Source organism: Anthonomus grandis, chromosome 18 (genome assembly GCF_022605725.1).
Source record: "Anthonomus grandis grandis chromosome 18, icAntGran1.3, whole genome shotgun sequence".
In the NCBI taxonomy this organism is placed as follows: Eukaryota; Metazoa; Arthropoda; class Insecta; order Coleoptera; family Curculionidae; genus Anthonomus; species Anthonomus grandis.
The window spans coordinates 11,574,557-11,590,488 of NC_065563.1; the positions used below are offsets into that span (position 1 = coordinate 11,574,557).

The 15,932-nt window shown below is 35.9% G+C and overlaps 1 protein-coding gene across 4 annotated transcripts in view; it reads left to right on the plus strand.

The window, feature by feature from the left end:
• LOC126746930 (protein spinster) overlaps nt 1-15,932 on the plus strand; it is a 51,726-nt gene that overhangs the window by 33,863 nt on the left and 1,931 nt on the right. Inside the window, exons 4-9 of one of the 4 annotated variants that reach the window (XM_050455355.1) lie at nt 1,517-1,720; nt 2,543-2,671; nt 2,734-2,995; nt 3,053-3,151; nt 3,610-3,859; nt 11,619-11,692. In XM_050455355.1, coding sequence (XP_050311312.1) covers nt 1,517-1,720; nt 2,543-2,671; nt 2,734-2,995; nt 3,053-3,151; nt 3,610-3,859; nt 11,619-11,689 — 1,015 coding nt within the window. In that variant the 3' untranslated portion in view covers nt 11,690-11,692. Of the gene's footprint in view, nt 1-1,516; nt 1,721-2,542; nt 2,672-2,733; nt 2,996-3,052; nt 3,152-3,609; nt 3,860-3,944; nt 4,053-11,618; nt 11,693-15,932 lie in introns of those variants that run through there. The other 3 variants (XM_050455354.1, XM_050455353.1, XM_050455356.1) reach the window with 3 other exon arrangements.

Consider the following 15,932-nt stretch of genomic DNA (forward strand, 5'->3'; position numbering starts at 1 on the left):
AAAGGTTATAAAGAAATGGATAATAAAAAAAAATCAACCTACCACTTCATCTAAGAAACCGTTGCATGCCATGGCTGATTTTCCAAGAGAAGTTGGGTAGAAGAGAGCTCTACGAAAAGTTTGCGTAATTTGTAAAAGACGTGGAGTGCGGAAACTAACGAGAAAATGTTGCATTGCTTGCCCGGACAAACCTGGACTTTGCTCATCAGAACATTTTGAAAGTTTTCATAAATAAAAAAATAACGTTCTTTTTTTGCTTTGTACTAAATGTAATATTAAATAAATTTTGTACTTTCAACATTTGCCATGACTTTATAAATAAAACAAAAGATATCGTCAAATTTTATTAGTATCCCAATGTGGATATTTTGGTATAGAAACGAGATCCAAGTGTGGATATACTGGTACATCCATATATCCTTATGTGGATATTCTGGTAGACGCCACAAATTGTTATAGAAATTTAAATTGTTTTAAACAAATTTTCTGGCATTCTTAGATAAATTACTCTTCTATTCTACATCGAAACTTTAATAAAATTTATTTTTTAATAATTTTTTTCCTGGTGTTTAATAACTACCTACTTTGAAAAATGGCCTAGAGCGGAAGGGGTTAAATCTTCGGCAAACAACAAAAAATTGCTATTTTCAAGGCAAACCAAAATATCATTAATGAAAATATTGAACAACAGGGGAGAACAATGAACCTCAGAGCATCACCAATTTTTACCTACTGAAATCTGTCAGAAAGAAAACTCGTAAATCAGGCCAGCAAACAATCTGAAAAGCCAAAAAGTCTCAATTTTTCTAGTAATAAGCTATGGTTGACACTGTCAAATGCCTTGGAAAAGTCTCCACTTGTTCGCCCCTCTCCAAAGCATTCAACAGAGCACCTTGATACAACAACAACAACAAGTTTGTTTGCCACGAATGAAGCCATGCTGTTCACTTAACCGAAGGTCTTTGCAATAAAAATTAATTTGGTCATAAATAAGACTGTCCAGAAGCTTTGGAATGGCAGACTGTAAGCACACACTTCTGTAATTGATCATTTCATTAGCAGCACCACATTTAAATATAGGCCTACAATATAATGACCTACTGAATAAAATAAAGAGGGGATAATAGAGGGCACATACAGGGAGAACAAACTCTATAATGTTCTCCCTGCTGCCTACCAAGCAATATAAATTTACTGATGATGATTTCTCAGATATGTAATTGTAATATAAAACTTTTAAGGCTTTAAATCCTTTGATTATTAATAGTATGAAGAAGTGTAAAGATTTTCGAAGAAAAATACATTTAACTTTAAACTGTTACAACTGTTTTATTACAACTTAATTGTTAATTCATTCCCTTGTTTTTTATATCACCATTTAAGTCATTAAAGTATTTAGCCATTTTCTTTAATCCCATATTTATCACGCTACTCGTCCAAAACCACCCAGAAAAAAACCTTCAAATCACCGTAAATTTCGCCACGACAAAACCACTAAACTTTTCGACTTTTTCAGCGGCTTGGGGTACATAGTGGGAGCGGAAACCGCCAAACTATTGGGCAACTGGCAGTGGGCCCTTCGGGTAACCCCCGTTCTGGGCGTGGGGGCCGTGCTGGTCATCGTGCTCTTCCTCAGGGAGCCCGAGAGGGGCGCCAGCGAGGGCGGCGGACACATGGAGGCCACCTCCTGGATGGAGGACGTCAAAGAAATCGTCAAATGGTCAGTAACCTTCTCTCTATAAACACTTGTTAAGTGTTTATTATTAAATCGATATTTTTGTTGTGTAATTCAAACCTTCCTCTTCAGAAAAATTCAAGTTTCAACAACTTTCAAACAACAATTTAAAAATTATGAAATCCATATCTTGGCAATAAAATGAGACCAATAATTGTCTCCACTATAGGATCTCCAACTTACAACATTTCAAAGTTTTTAGTAGAGCAGTTTGAGACATTAAAATTACCTTATGGATGTTTTTCAGTCAAAAACAGCCAACAGTTTGTTTCAAAAGTCAATAATTTAATTCTAAGTGAAAACGAAATTTCGTGTTTCTTTCGATGTATCTTCATTGTTCCCAAGCATTCCCATACCAGAAACTTTGGAATATCCGATTGAACTCCTGGAAAGTAATGGTTTCGATAATATCCAAGAAATAATTAAATTAACAAAACTTTGTATGTCACAAAAATTTTTCAATATAACAACTCATACTTAACAACTGGAAGGTACAGCCATGGGTAATTGCCTCTCTCCCCTCCTAGCAGAGCTCTTTATGAACCGTTTTGCGTTAAATGCAAAAAATACATTCCATTACTTCCCACGAGTTTGGTTAAGATATGTTGATGATGTGTTCGCTGTGTTCGACAAAAGCAAATGCAATATTGATAATTTTGTAGAACAACTCATAAAACTGTTTTCCATCTATTAAATTAACCTTCGAACAAGAAACAAATAACCAACTTCCATTCTTAGATACTCTTGTAAAAGAGTTTTAACATCGTTAGCGAAATTTCTCATATATTTCTTTCGTAATTTTTTTAGTAAAAGTTTCGTTTTATCCACCGCGGGATTCACTTGCGTGGCCTTCGTAGCGGGTGCGTTGGCCTGGTGGGGCCCCAAGTACATAGAAAAAGGGGCGATCATCCAAGGACGTGCCGATCAAGTGGATGGGTAAGAAAGAGAGAGAGAGAGAGGAAAATCTCCAAGGAATGTTCTAACTGACTAATTTCCAGGGTGTCCTTCCGTTTTGGTATAGTGGGGATGCTCTCGGGGCTCATCGGGGTGCCGCTGGGCTCCATGGTGGCCCAAAGGCTGCGACATCGTTTCAGAAGAATCGACGCCTACATATGCGGCATCGGTTTGCTGATCTCTTGTCCTTTTATCTTCGTGGCCATTCTGGTGGCCAATTACTCGACCACTTTGTGCTTTACGATGTGTTTCTTCGGCGAGCTTTTCTTCAACTTGACTTGGTCGATTGTAGCGGATATTTTACTGGTGAGTGTGGATGGTTCAGTAAGGAAAGGTTTTGTGTAAATCAAAAGTGGTTTTTAGTACGTTATTATGCCGCTAAGGAGATCCACAGCTGAAGGTTTCCAGTTGCTTATATCGCACGCCCTGGGGGATGCCGGCAGCCCTTACCTTATTGGAGTGGTAAGTTTTTTTTTTATGAGGGAGGTTGTAATCCGTGAGCAGAATAATATTACTAATTGTGTGAATTTTGGGAAAACGGTTGGTGGTACTGAAAATTTGAATTGACTATTGAACTTTTGAGGAGAAAGTACCTGAAAATGATGGGTTTATGGTGAAAAAAAATAATTTGAATATTAGTTAATATGTATGAGTAGGAACTTTTTGCTCTACCTCGTATAGTTAAGGCGCTATCTTAGCCTATATGGCACACCCTCTATTTAGGAGTCGAATGGTAAAATGCTATTTAATATTGTGGCGACGTTGTATCCAACTAGAGTACAGCGTTGTAACCAACTAGATTTCGAATTGACCAGTAACAATCGAGGAAAACTTGCGTACAATATTAGGTTTTGGAAATACGCACCCCGTTACTCGCTCCTACCCTTACACCCTACTAACAATTATATATTTTATGACAGCTCTCCGAAGCTTTTCGCATAATGCTGGAAGGAAAAACTTCCACCACCACCACCACCACGCCGCTGTCAAATTTGACAGTTACGAGTACGACATTGGCGACACCCACGCAGGCGGACTACAACGAGTTCAAGGCGCTCCAGTACGCCCTCTTCACCACCTGCTTCATCGAGGTGATCGGGGCGTTGTTCTTCTTATTGAACGCGTTGTACATCGTCGAGGATAAGGAGAAGGTGGACCGGGCGATACACGGTAAGAAGCAGTAAATTAGTTTTTTTTTTAAGCAGAATTTTCTGTGATAAAATTGTGGTTAGGAGTGAATCGGATTGGATTTCAGGACGTTCGAAAGAGGATTCGTGCCTGTTAAGTTCGCGGCATTTTTTAAGGGCTACTACGTACTCTTCTGTGTAAAGTGTAAAGGGAAATATAAAAACGTTTTCTTGTTCGTTAAGTTTTCTTTTGTGAATGAATGTTGAATGTATTGGGAAGAGCGTTTTAAGATATCGGTGGTTTTAAATTACAGGTTTAGTTTTTTGGGGAAGCCCTTGATGGTACTAAAAAGCCAGTTTGCCAAAAAATTAGCTGAAAATGAATACCAACCGATTGATTGATTTTTACCTATTTGGCGCCTTCTTTTGAATTTTAATTATTGTGTTTGTCAGTATTTAATGGGCAATTTTGGTTTTACAATGAATTTGGATAAAAATTAACGTCCCGAAAGTAATGGGACATAGAACAACAGTAGATTCCTTACGTCAAAATAATGTGATTGAGGTCAACTCGCCTTATTCTATTAATAGTAACTGGAATACAAGGTTGTCAAAGTATTATTCGATTTATCGTTTTTTTTTCTCTCATAAGTCCTGAACCAAATGACATACTGACATGAAATTTGGAACATATGAGTCTTTTAAAAAGAAAAACAAAATTTCGTATACAGTTTTCGGTAGAGGGCGCTCGTTGCATTAAATCCCCTCACTTTTTTGCAGCTTCGTATGTTGCTTTGAAAAGTAACAAAAAAATTTCCTTTTGTTAATATTACCTAAAAAATGTATACCTTATTAAAGTCGCTAGGAGAAACCGTTTTCGAAATAATCGCACTTTTAGGTTTTCATAATATGTGAATGACTTAAATTTAACTAATTTTTAGCAATGCAATCCTAAATAAAATAAAATTAATACCTAAGAGACTTTTTTGTTGATTATTATATCATATTTATTTATTTTTTTTATATTTTAAACAAATATGTATACCAAAAACAATAATAAACAAAGGAACATACAAATAACGCTATCATAATAACTATTCAAAACACCCTTCATTAGCTTCAATGCATTTTGAAATACGTTGACTGCCGTGTTTTAAAAAGAAGATAATCATTATTTTTTAACATATTTACAATTTTTACGTTTAGATTATTTATAGGACTATCATAAGCAATTCATTTCAAATATCCCCAAATACAGAAGTCCATGGGGTTTAAGTTTGAACTACTACTATACATGTTCTTCCTAACAAGAAAAAAAAGGCAGAATAAAACAGGCCTTTATGGCCGAAATGATCCAGTTTCTCCTAGTCCGCTATAATTTCTTTGGAATAATTTATGGTTTGGTTGTTGTCTATGTGGAATTATTTCCATCTCCAAATTGGTAAACAAATTATGCCTAGGCATTACTTAAAATGATTAAACTTATAGTCTAAAAGCCAGCGACACTCGACACTACGTCATCGGGAATTGTGTTATGAATAATAACAGTGCATAGATTGGACACGGGCGAGTATGGAACACCCTTGTCGACCGGGCAAATCCTGTACCAATTAGTGTAATTAATTAATGAAAAATACGAAAATCTTTATTCGTAACGTATTTAGGAGTGAAATAAATAAGTACCGTCAAATGGGGTTAAGTGAATCAAAATAAGTGGTTTTTTTCGTTTTTCTGCCAAAGTATTAAATTAAAAAATATGTAAAAAATATTGTAGATTCTGGTAAACGTCTTAAAAGATTTTGTTAAAACTTGTAAGCATTTAAGCATGGGAAGTCCTCCATTTTTTTTGATAAAGTCTGATTCACTTTACCCTCCGGTTTGGGGTAAAGTGAATCATGTATTAGAAGTGCTGTAAAATTCACTTTAAACATAATATGGGTAAAATGAATCAACAAAAAATAAAAAAAGAAGATTTAAACGGAAAAAAACACTTAAAAAAAAACAAATTCTTTATTCTAAAGGTAACAAAAGTAAGATTAAGTAACAAAGTCTTATTCTATAACACATTCTATCACAGAATATTAAGGCTTTATAAAAACAACAAACTTAGGAACTTTTCTTTAAACAAAAATGGCACTCTTGGTAAAAAAACTTAAGTCTACATACAAAACATAGGAAAATTAACAAAAAAGAAATTACTCCAACTTTTTAAATTCGTCGTTGTCTAAGTTAAAAACAAATTTACCCCTCTTGAAAGACATTCTTTTGACGCAGTTTTCTAATAATTTGGTCTTGGCTTATTAGGCAAAGGTCCTGTATTTCTGGATAAACAAAATACCCCTTTTCCGAGTTTCCCTTTTTTCTCATGGCATTTATAGTAAATTCTTTTTTCTTTGAACAATTCTCGATTTTGCCAACAAACAATCGATCTCGTTTCTCGGTTGAAAACTTTGCAATAATAAACTCCCCAATCCTTGGCTCCATGGATAAGTCTGTGTCGATCATGTAAGTATCATCATTCGATGTCGACGGATTTGGATCAAACTCGTCAAAGTTTTCAACAATATTTTCGAAATCACTTAGGGAAAATTCTTTATCTAACTCTCGATCTAACTCATCATCCGATATTTCCAGGGCTCTTCTTTCGTTTTTTTTCATGTTTTTTTAGATGATTTTTTTGTGGGTGTTTTATCTATTATCGTTGATAATAAACTTTGACTTGACACACTTTTGCCAGCCTCGATAATAATTTTTTTTCCTCTCTTTGTTGATTGATTCGGGGTAGTTTTTAAATTTTTTAGGTGACTGATTATTGTGTTATTCCAGGCCTGATCATTATTCTCACCATTTTCATCGATGTGTAAATTTCGTCGAATTTTATTTAAAACTTTGTTGGGATCGAGCGGAAAAATTCCACATGCCTTAAAACCAGCAATGGAATTTTCTTTCGACTTTATGCCAACCTTTTCCACACTCTGTCTCAGCAGCCTTGGAAACTCCGTTTTAGGAATGACTCCACGGTGTTTTAGTTTCCATTGTTCCAAGGTGGATCTCCATGCAGCTTTTAAAGGCCTAAAATACGCGACATCGAGCGGTTGAAGCAAATGAGTTGAATTGGGAGGGAGTAAGACAAAATCAATTTCATTATTCTCACATTGCTGTACGACATTAGTGGTAATGTGGCAATTTAAGTTATCGCCTATTAAAACTTTACGCTCAGCAAGCTTTCGAAAATAAGGCATGACAATTGTCTTAAACCAGTCCTCAAATATATCAAAGTCAAACCATCCACTCATGCTTCTGTTATATCTTGCTCCTTCAATTCCTCCCTCTGTCCAACCATCATAGGAATGTTTTGCCTTGTATACCGTATATGGAGGCAGTAATGTTCCATCAGCGGCTATTGCAAACATCACAGTTGTGCTGGTCTTTGAGGAGTCTATTAACCTATGGGCATGCCTTGCACCTCTTTTTGTAATTACTTTAGCCGACCCGAAATCATCCACAAAATTGGTCTCGTCGTAATTGATAATATTTTGAGCAGGGACGTCTTTCAACGTGACCTGCAAGAATAACCTCGCGGGTTAATGCACCTCTAACGCGTTTTGTATTTTCAGCCAACTTAACGGTAAGGTCTTTATTTCTGCTTATAAAACTTTTGAACCAGTCCATCCCTGGCATATTTTCTTTAAATCTGGAATCCCTTACTCCTAGTCTATTTAGATATTGTTGCACAATTGCTCTAACATCTGTACTTTTTAATGGGAATCCCCAGTCGGCGCAAATTTTGATTGTCTCCTTTAGTCTTAGCTCTTGCTCACCACTTAGTACAGGCTGTCGACCATATTTTAAAGAATGTTTGCCATGATATCTTCTTTGAATGGTACTGAAAGGTACACCAAATCTTTCAGATGCTTGTCTCATGGACATATCACCTCGTCTATTCGCTGCCACTGCTCGACGAACATATTCTTGATCGTAGTTACATTTTCCCTGCGGCCCCAATTTTTTTTTGTAAATTCTCGGCATGCTAAAAAGACCAAAACTAATAAAAAAATATTTCTTATATAAAAAATTATTTTAAAAAAAAGTTCTAAAAAATTTAATCATAAATTTACAGCGACACTTAAATGATTCATTTTACCCATTAAAGTTACCATATTAGAAAAAAAAATGCTAAAATTCAACAAAAAAAAATTTACCAAAAATTAAGCACAAATTTGTTTATTAATGTCTAATAAACACATTAATTACATTCAAGTAAATAAATATTAATATTGATCACTTCCGCAACCAATCGTTTTCAAAGTTTTGTAAAATACAAAAAAATCGTTTAACCGGAACATGTCGTTATGGTACTCAAGTGTATTTTTTTGAGCAGCGAAACACACCCTACCACATACAAAGACATACTAACGAGGTCATCTCGATGCAATAATGTCACTATATGGGGCAGGTCTGCGACGGGATCGACTTTTTTGCGGAAATACCCGATTAATTCATTTTACCCACTATGATTCACTTAACCCCGTTTGACGGTACATGACATTGAAGGGGACAGGTGGTACTTTAAGAATATATATGTGAAATATATATAAAATAAATATATGCACAAACGTTTTGTCCAGTGCCATCGTAAAGAGCTTAGTGGATATGGTATCTCCTTGGCGGACCCCCTTTTTTATCTTGATCTTATTTGTTGATGCTTCTTCGTTGATGGTCACTTGTAGTGTTGCGTTGTCGTAGATGTGTTTTATAAGTTTGAAGTATCTTGTGTCAATTTTTGCCTCGTCCATTGCGTTCAGGACCGCCAGGTCTCGACAGAATCGAACGCCGTCTCGTAATCGACGAACGCCATGTGCAGAGTTATGTTATACTCGGAGCATTTCTCTATTAGAGTACGGACGGTTTGTAGATCTATTGATAGAATCCTGCTTGCTCGACTGGTTGATAGAAGTCAAGTTTATTTGTCAGCCAGTTGGTTAAAACTTTTGTGAGAAGCTTGTACAAGTGTAAAAGAATGTGATCGGTCGATAGTTTGCAATATTGGTGTTGTCCCCTTTTTTTGAAGATTAAAACAACCTCGGCATTTTGCCAAGATTCCGGTATTTTCTCTTCGCTAATACATTTGTTTAAAAGGAGACAAAGGGCATGCTCAAGCGCTGCTCCTCCCATTTTTAGCATCTCAGCGGTAACGCGGTCTTCTCCAGGTGCTTTCCTATTTTTCATTTGTTTCAGGGCCTTTCTTAGTTCGCTTCTGTTTACTTCTAGTATATCTTCGGATCCAACGTTCCGAATTTCTTGCCAGGCGATGTTTGGTTTTGGGCAGGGTTGATGTATACAAGTCCTTGTAGAAGTCTTGAATGACATTTATTACACCTTGTCTATCTGTAACCGTTTCCCCATTTTTATTTTAAAAATTGTTTTCCTTCCTCCAGACATGTTTGACCTGAGTACTTTCATGTTTGAGTTTTTTTCAATAGCTCTTTCTATTCGCTGATTATTATGAGATCTTAGGTCTTTTCGACATTCTTTGTTTATTGTTTTACATATCTCCCTGTATTTTTTTGAGTCTCTGGCAGTTCTTTTCCTTTGGTCTATTAGCTTCAGTGTGTTTGGGCTTAGTTTGGATGGTTTTTTTACTTTGTATTTACAGCAAATTTTCTTTGTTGTTGATAGCTCGTCCAGTTCCATTTTCATCAGGTAATTTAAGTTGTGCAGTTTGGCTTCTAGAATAGTTTGGTTTTCGTCTACCTTTGACATCAATGTTTCAGTGGTTGGATAGTTTCCTTTTTGAACCATCTTTTTCCTTTCAGCTTTAGTGTTGATTAGCAATCCTGTTCGGACCAATCGGTGGTCGCTGCCTGTATCGAAAGAGTTTAAGACAGATACATCTTGGCATATGTCTCGTCTGTTGGAAATTATATTTCGTTTTTTATTTGTCCAAAGTCCACTTTCTCTGGCGGGGTTTTTTGTAAAAGGCGTTCAAACAGTATAGATTTTGATGTTGGAGGTATTCTAGTAGCATTTCTCCTCTGTCGTTTCGGTTTCCTATACTATATGATCCTATATATTTGGTGGATCGTCTTCGTTTTTTCCGGCCGATTTTCGCGTTAAAATCTCCCATAATGATTTGAAAGTTGGCGTTTTCCGACCTTTGAGCTGTCTCCATGTCTTCATAAAATTGTTTGACTTCTTGGTCTGGAGAGGAGCTTGTAGGGGCGTATACTTGGATCACTTGCATGGAGAATCTTTTATTGATCTTTAATATAATGTATATTACTCTGTTTGAAGAAGCCTCCGTTTTAGTGACTAGGTGTTTTAGTTTTTCATAGTACAAAATTATAATAATTTTTATTAAATATTTTTGCTTCTGTGGAAAAAATGTGCCAATTTTTAAAAAATCATTCATAACTCCTTTATTTCGAATTTTACATAAGTGCAAGTGCATATCCAAACATTGATTGATTTGTCAATGGGTCTTTGACCAAAATGATGGAAAAGAGGTATATAATTATGTTAAAAGAAAGGTTGGAATTCTAATTTCTGGAAAAAATTAGAATTGAATTACTGACCTTTTAATTACGCCCTCTAAAAGCCAAATTTCGAACCCAAAAATAATTTCCAGTAATTTCTCTTGGCCACTTTTATAATGTCAAAAAAAAAATGCAATGCTGTTCACGAGTAAACCAATATTAATGAACTAAGACCAATTAGTATTTTGCCAACTTTATCTAAACTAATTGAGAAAATCCCACAATCCCAAATTTTTCTGGTCTTTTATTCGTACTTTAAAAAATGAAGCCGATATACCTGCTCAAATGACTTATTACAACCTCTGTGTAAACGACGCTAAGAACATTGCAAACTTGTTCTCTCTGCCAGGATGCCATTAAGAACGTGAAAGGAAACAGATCTGTTGGATCTAATGGTGTTCCTGGATATATTATTAAGGGTTGTGTTGATTTCTTAGTAGTAAAGGCCTTTTTGCATATTTTTAACCTTCGTTTAGAAACTTCAACCTATCCTAAAGCCTGGCGTATAAGTAAAGTCATTCCAATATTAAAAAAAAAGATGCCAGGAATGAAGTAATAAATTATCGACCAGTTACTATACTAAACTCTGTATCTAAAGTGTTTGTAATTGTATTGTTTTTTACCAAAAAAGTCGACATTGACTAACCTAATAATATTTTGTCAGTATGTAATTTATACTGATATGGAAAAGGCTTTTGACAGAGTGAAACATAGTGACATAGTAAAATTTCTCTATAAAAGTTACAAATATTATAATAAAATTAATCATTTCTTATTTAACCGATAGGCAGCAATACGTTGAAGTCAGGGGTGCAAAGTCTAATATTTACACTAGTACCTCTGGGGTTCCCCAAGGCTCCAATTTGGGACCCCTTTTGTTTTTAATTGCTATAAATGCCATATGTTTTGCTGATGACTTAAAAATGTATATGGAAATTAGTACACTAGAGGATTGTCATGTTTTAAGATTTTTGGCTATAAGCCGCACTGTACATAAATTACTGATTTTTCATGAACCAGAATTCCTTATTTAAAGGGGCGATACACATAATGCAAATATTCGCTATAAATGCACACTGGCAATTTCTGAAAAGTTCTTTCATATATACTTCTGCCTGTATTTACAATGACCTACTTGGAGAAATTAAAGATTTATAAATTATAATTAATTTATAGTAAGTTTTCTTTTACGAGTGAATGTTGCTGAACGTCTCGAACGTCGCAAACTTTTTGGTATAATTTTGGTTTTTCTTTTATATGCCGTAGCCGAAAATAATCCACCGCTTGGTACGGAACAATCTGATCCGCTGGCGCCGACCCAAACTCAAAATTTGTAGTACGTACGTTCTCTTCTTACACACAATCAAAACACTATGGACCCTCTTCTCTTCAAATAACTCCTTAAAATCCATAACAAAGTGTTTTTTTATTTAATAATTTTCGAATAACAACTCCTATAGCCTCACTCTAGCACTTTCTTATGGATTTTAACACATTTCTTTAGAAATACTACTCTTTTAACTGGGCGTCTTGGCGGTATAAAGTGTGGTGGTGGTGGTACAGAACACACTTTTTTTTTAATGTTTTGGTGAAGGTTTAATTGTTTTTTCGTCTGTTTTGTCCCTCTAATAATGAAGAAATAGTTTAAGGTGTTTATGCTTTAGTCATGAATATTATATTGTTATTCCACTGTAAAGGGGAGTCGTCACTATTGTAGAGGTACGAGAAAAAAGATGTCAATTAGAGCACAAGCTAAAATTAGCATTGCCGTGGAAACTTTATTTGCCTGCAACATCGCTGATGCAGTAATGCCAAATTCTTATGTAGAAATGACAAAAAAACACACTTTATAATATCAGAAAATTACTATGTAATTTTTGCACTTGGAGTAAAGTATATGTAAAATCTAACGTCAATAAGTTAAATTATCATTATTGTTATGTGTAGACATAATATAGCTGAAAATTTCCTCTTTTAAGGGTGTAAACTGGACAACAGAGAATCGATGAATATGTTTGTAAACAAAACACTCCCCTTGGACTCAAGTTCTAAGTGTAGGCAGCATTTTGTAACGCGGAGTTGCTAAATGTTGGCAACGCCTCGGTTTAAGGTGCTGTCTGTAAGTCTTGAAGAACTATGTTAAGAAAGGCATGTAGACTGTAGACACATACAGAATCGCGACGCTGTCACGTTCTTCAAAATAAACGTCTCAACTCAAGTGTCTCCAAAAATTCATATAAACTGAAAACATTTGGCAACAGTATGCTGTCTGCAAGTCATCGCTTCATTAGCACCATTTAGAGAAAAACGTATTCATGACGGTTCGATATGCTGCCTGCAAAAATGATTGATTTAATAGGGTAAATTGTATTAAGAGAGGCATGGAGACAGCTGACTGAACCGCAACGTGGTCGTATATAGAAAAGTTAAAAAAATAAATAGTGTTCATATAAAACGCAATATAAACAGTTTTGTAATTAAGAATGTCATTCCGGCTCAATTTGCTGTTTCCAAGTCTTCAGGGGGGAGAAGTTTGCCCATATCAAGGAATGCGGGCAAACAGCAAATCGCACCTTCCAGACGTTTTAACTCGAATTCTGAATTAGGTTAGGTATAGTTACCGGGAACTGCCCTGTAATCCATTTATGGACTTTTGACAATGGGAGCATATTGTACCGCCACGTTGCCATATGGTCCATTAAAAATAGTTAAATCCAAGAATATTTCGGAAATTTGCCAATTGATCATTTGGGAATACCGCGGTCTATACTTCTTAAAATGATTATATATAATTGCACTTTAATAATGGTATATAGATAACATAGTAAACTACGACGTTGTCAGGTTGTAAATTAAGCAATTTTCTTCGGAAATATTAGAATTTGTTTAAATGTCTAATTTGCTGCATGAAGCGTTTGGCATTACTTTGGTTCAGTTTGCTGTCGGTACTTCATAAAGATTACTATATATATAAATATATATATATATATATATATTGGGAAAGGCGTGCAGACAGCACAGAGCACCACGGCACGGCGTTGCCAGACGTTTTTAATAGTAAATAAACAAATTTCAAACTTACCATAATATTCTAATCAACCTGCATCAAAAGTATAATTTTCCTATATTTAAAAAATAAAGGTTTACTGCGAAAGTAGATAAAATAGGTAAATTCAACATATTAGCAAGCAATTTCCTCTACAGATTCCCAATAACCAATAGCAATTTACCACTGGACAATGTCGCGGTGCACGTAGCATTCTGTACCGCGGTGTTTCCAATTGACAATATTGACAGGTTGGTTATGGGCATTTGAAACTCACCTAACGTAAGAATCATTTTTATCAACGTAATCAACATTTGACAACGTGGCGGTGCTGTATGCTGTCCGCACATTTAAAAAGTTAATGCTTCATTCATTGAATTCGTCCAGACAGTTCAATTCTGGTTTAGGTTAAGTGTTAAAAATAATTTTTCTTTTGATATTGCCTCGTTTACAGACCTTCGACATGTGTCAGTACCGCGGTGCAGAGAGCATACCGTACCGCGGTTGTGTATATTTTTTGGTTGGGTGCACATAGCCCAATTAAATTAAAAATGTTCAGACGTTCGTCATTTGACAACAACGCGGTCCACGTGCTGTTTGCACGCCTTCCAGACAACTGGACAAGACAACGACAAAAGCGCTTTATCAGGAGAAGTGCCACAATGTAAGATATTTTTGCAATGTCTGTGACTCTCCGACACTCAAATACTTGCACGACAAAGTCTCTCATCTACAAAAAAGTCAGATCCCCCTTGAAATTGTTGAAGCATTGGGAACATGCCTAAAAAAGAACAACGAACTGTTCCCTGTATTATCTGAGATCTACGACGTTCTGAGCTGCCATGACTCGAAATGGAAGACCTTATACGATAAAATAGATGAAATTCATAGCCTCCATACGAGAACTCCTGAAAACGGAAAAGAAACCTTATTCCATTTCATCAGGGAAATGAAGCAAGGCATTTTTAATCTCTCGTCTATTCTCCTGGATAATCATGGAGATTCTGTTAAGGTCCAGATACACGACTCATCAAGGGAAGAGCTCGCAAAGGAAATGGGTGATCTCCGAAAAAGTGTTAACCAAATGGCACTTTCCATCGACAATTTAACTTCTGAGGGGAAACACGAATAGTGGAAGTAGCCTCCTGAAACCAAAAAAATCCAGTTCAACGCAGACCGAGCATTTGGAAAACCCTACAGATGTGAAGACTCCCATAAACAAAACCACTCCTCCTCCTTCTAAATCTTTTGTAAAAAAAGAATGGGTATACGTGGTTGTGTCTAGGATCCCCTCATCCTATACAGCAAATCAACTTGCACACTACGTCAAGGAGAAACTTAAAACCACGGACTTTGTTAGATGCTTTCCTATACTGAAGAACAAGGACTTCAAAGTTGGCGTGCAAAAAAAGGAGCACCTAAAAACTTTAAAAGACCCAACTAGGTGGCCAGCAGGTACAATTGTAGATGGCTACAAATTGAATGCTTCAACCCATCCAGATTCACCAACATCCAAGATTCAGCCACCACCAGAAGCCACTGTTACGCCAGAGAGATCTTTAAGAATTGCTTCAGACAAGGAAGCAATCGTTGCGAGTAAGTTCCTTGCACGGGAACCATCTATAACCAGTTATAGTATCACTACCTATAACTAAAATTTGGACAAAAATTTAAAGAACAAAAAATCAAAGCAGGCAAAATATACGGGGATTTTATAATGGAAAGATACCTATTCTCTCTTTTACTTTTTCTGTGTTGCTCTTCTTAGTATTTGTTGATTGTAGCCTGCCAGTGCTGCTCTAGTTCGTCCAGATGCCATTGGAGTATGGTCGATATTCTCTTTCTTCCCTTATTCTTCGTCGCCTTGGATGTCTCCTGTTGCTCTTGGGCCTCGGAAGCCTCTTCCTTTCCAGTCTGTATGTCCCTAAAGACCCTGATGCTGTCTTCGTCATCTGAGCTTTCTTGTTCTGTAGTTTCAATCGTGGGCGTTGGAGGTGCGCTGTCGTTCAGAAATAGAGTTGATTTATTTACGATTGGCTCCAACAATTTATTTTGACCTATTGTTTTAGGCTTTTCTGCCGTATATTCTTCGTTGTTTACAAACAGTCTATTCCTTTGTATTTTGGCAGTAAATTTTTTCTCTCTGGCCACTTTCAAAAAATCATACAGAACCTTCTTTTCTTGTCGTTTTTCTTGAGTGACACTGATTCCACTGCCCCTTAATTTCCTGACGTTTCAAAGCACCTGTTGCGCAGAGATTTCTTTAACAAATTTGACTAAAACGGGTTTAGTCCTGTTTTGCCCGCCAATCCTATAGAAATTGTCGCCAGGTAATATTTTAATATCTAACTTTTTATTTTAAAAATCTAACAAAATATCTTCCAACGACTTTTCCTCTGCCTCTGCCAGACCAAATATTAAAATATTTCTTCGCTTTAGTTGCTCCTCTTGAAATGTGATTTTTTTCTTCAAGTTACTGTTTTCCGTTTGAAGCTGTTGCGCGACGTTTTCCAGGTGGTCTATCAGCAAACTCT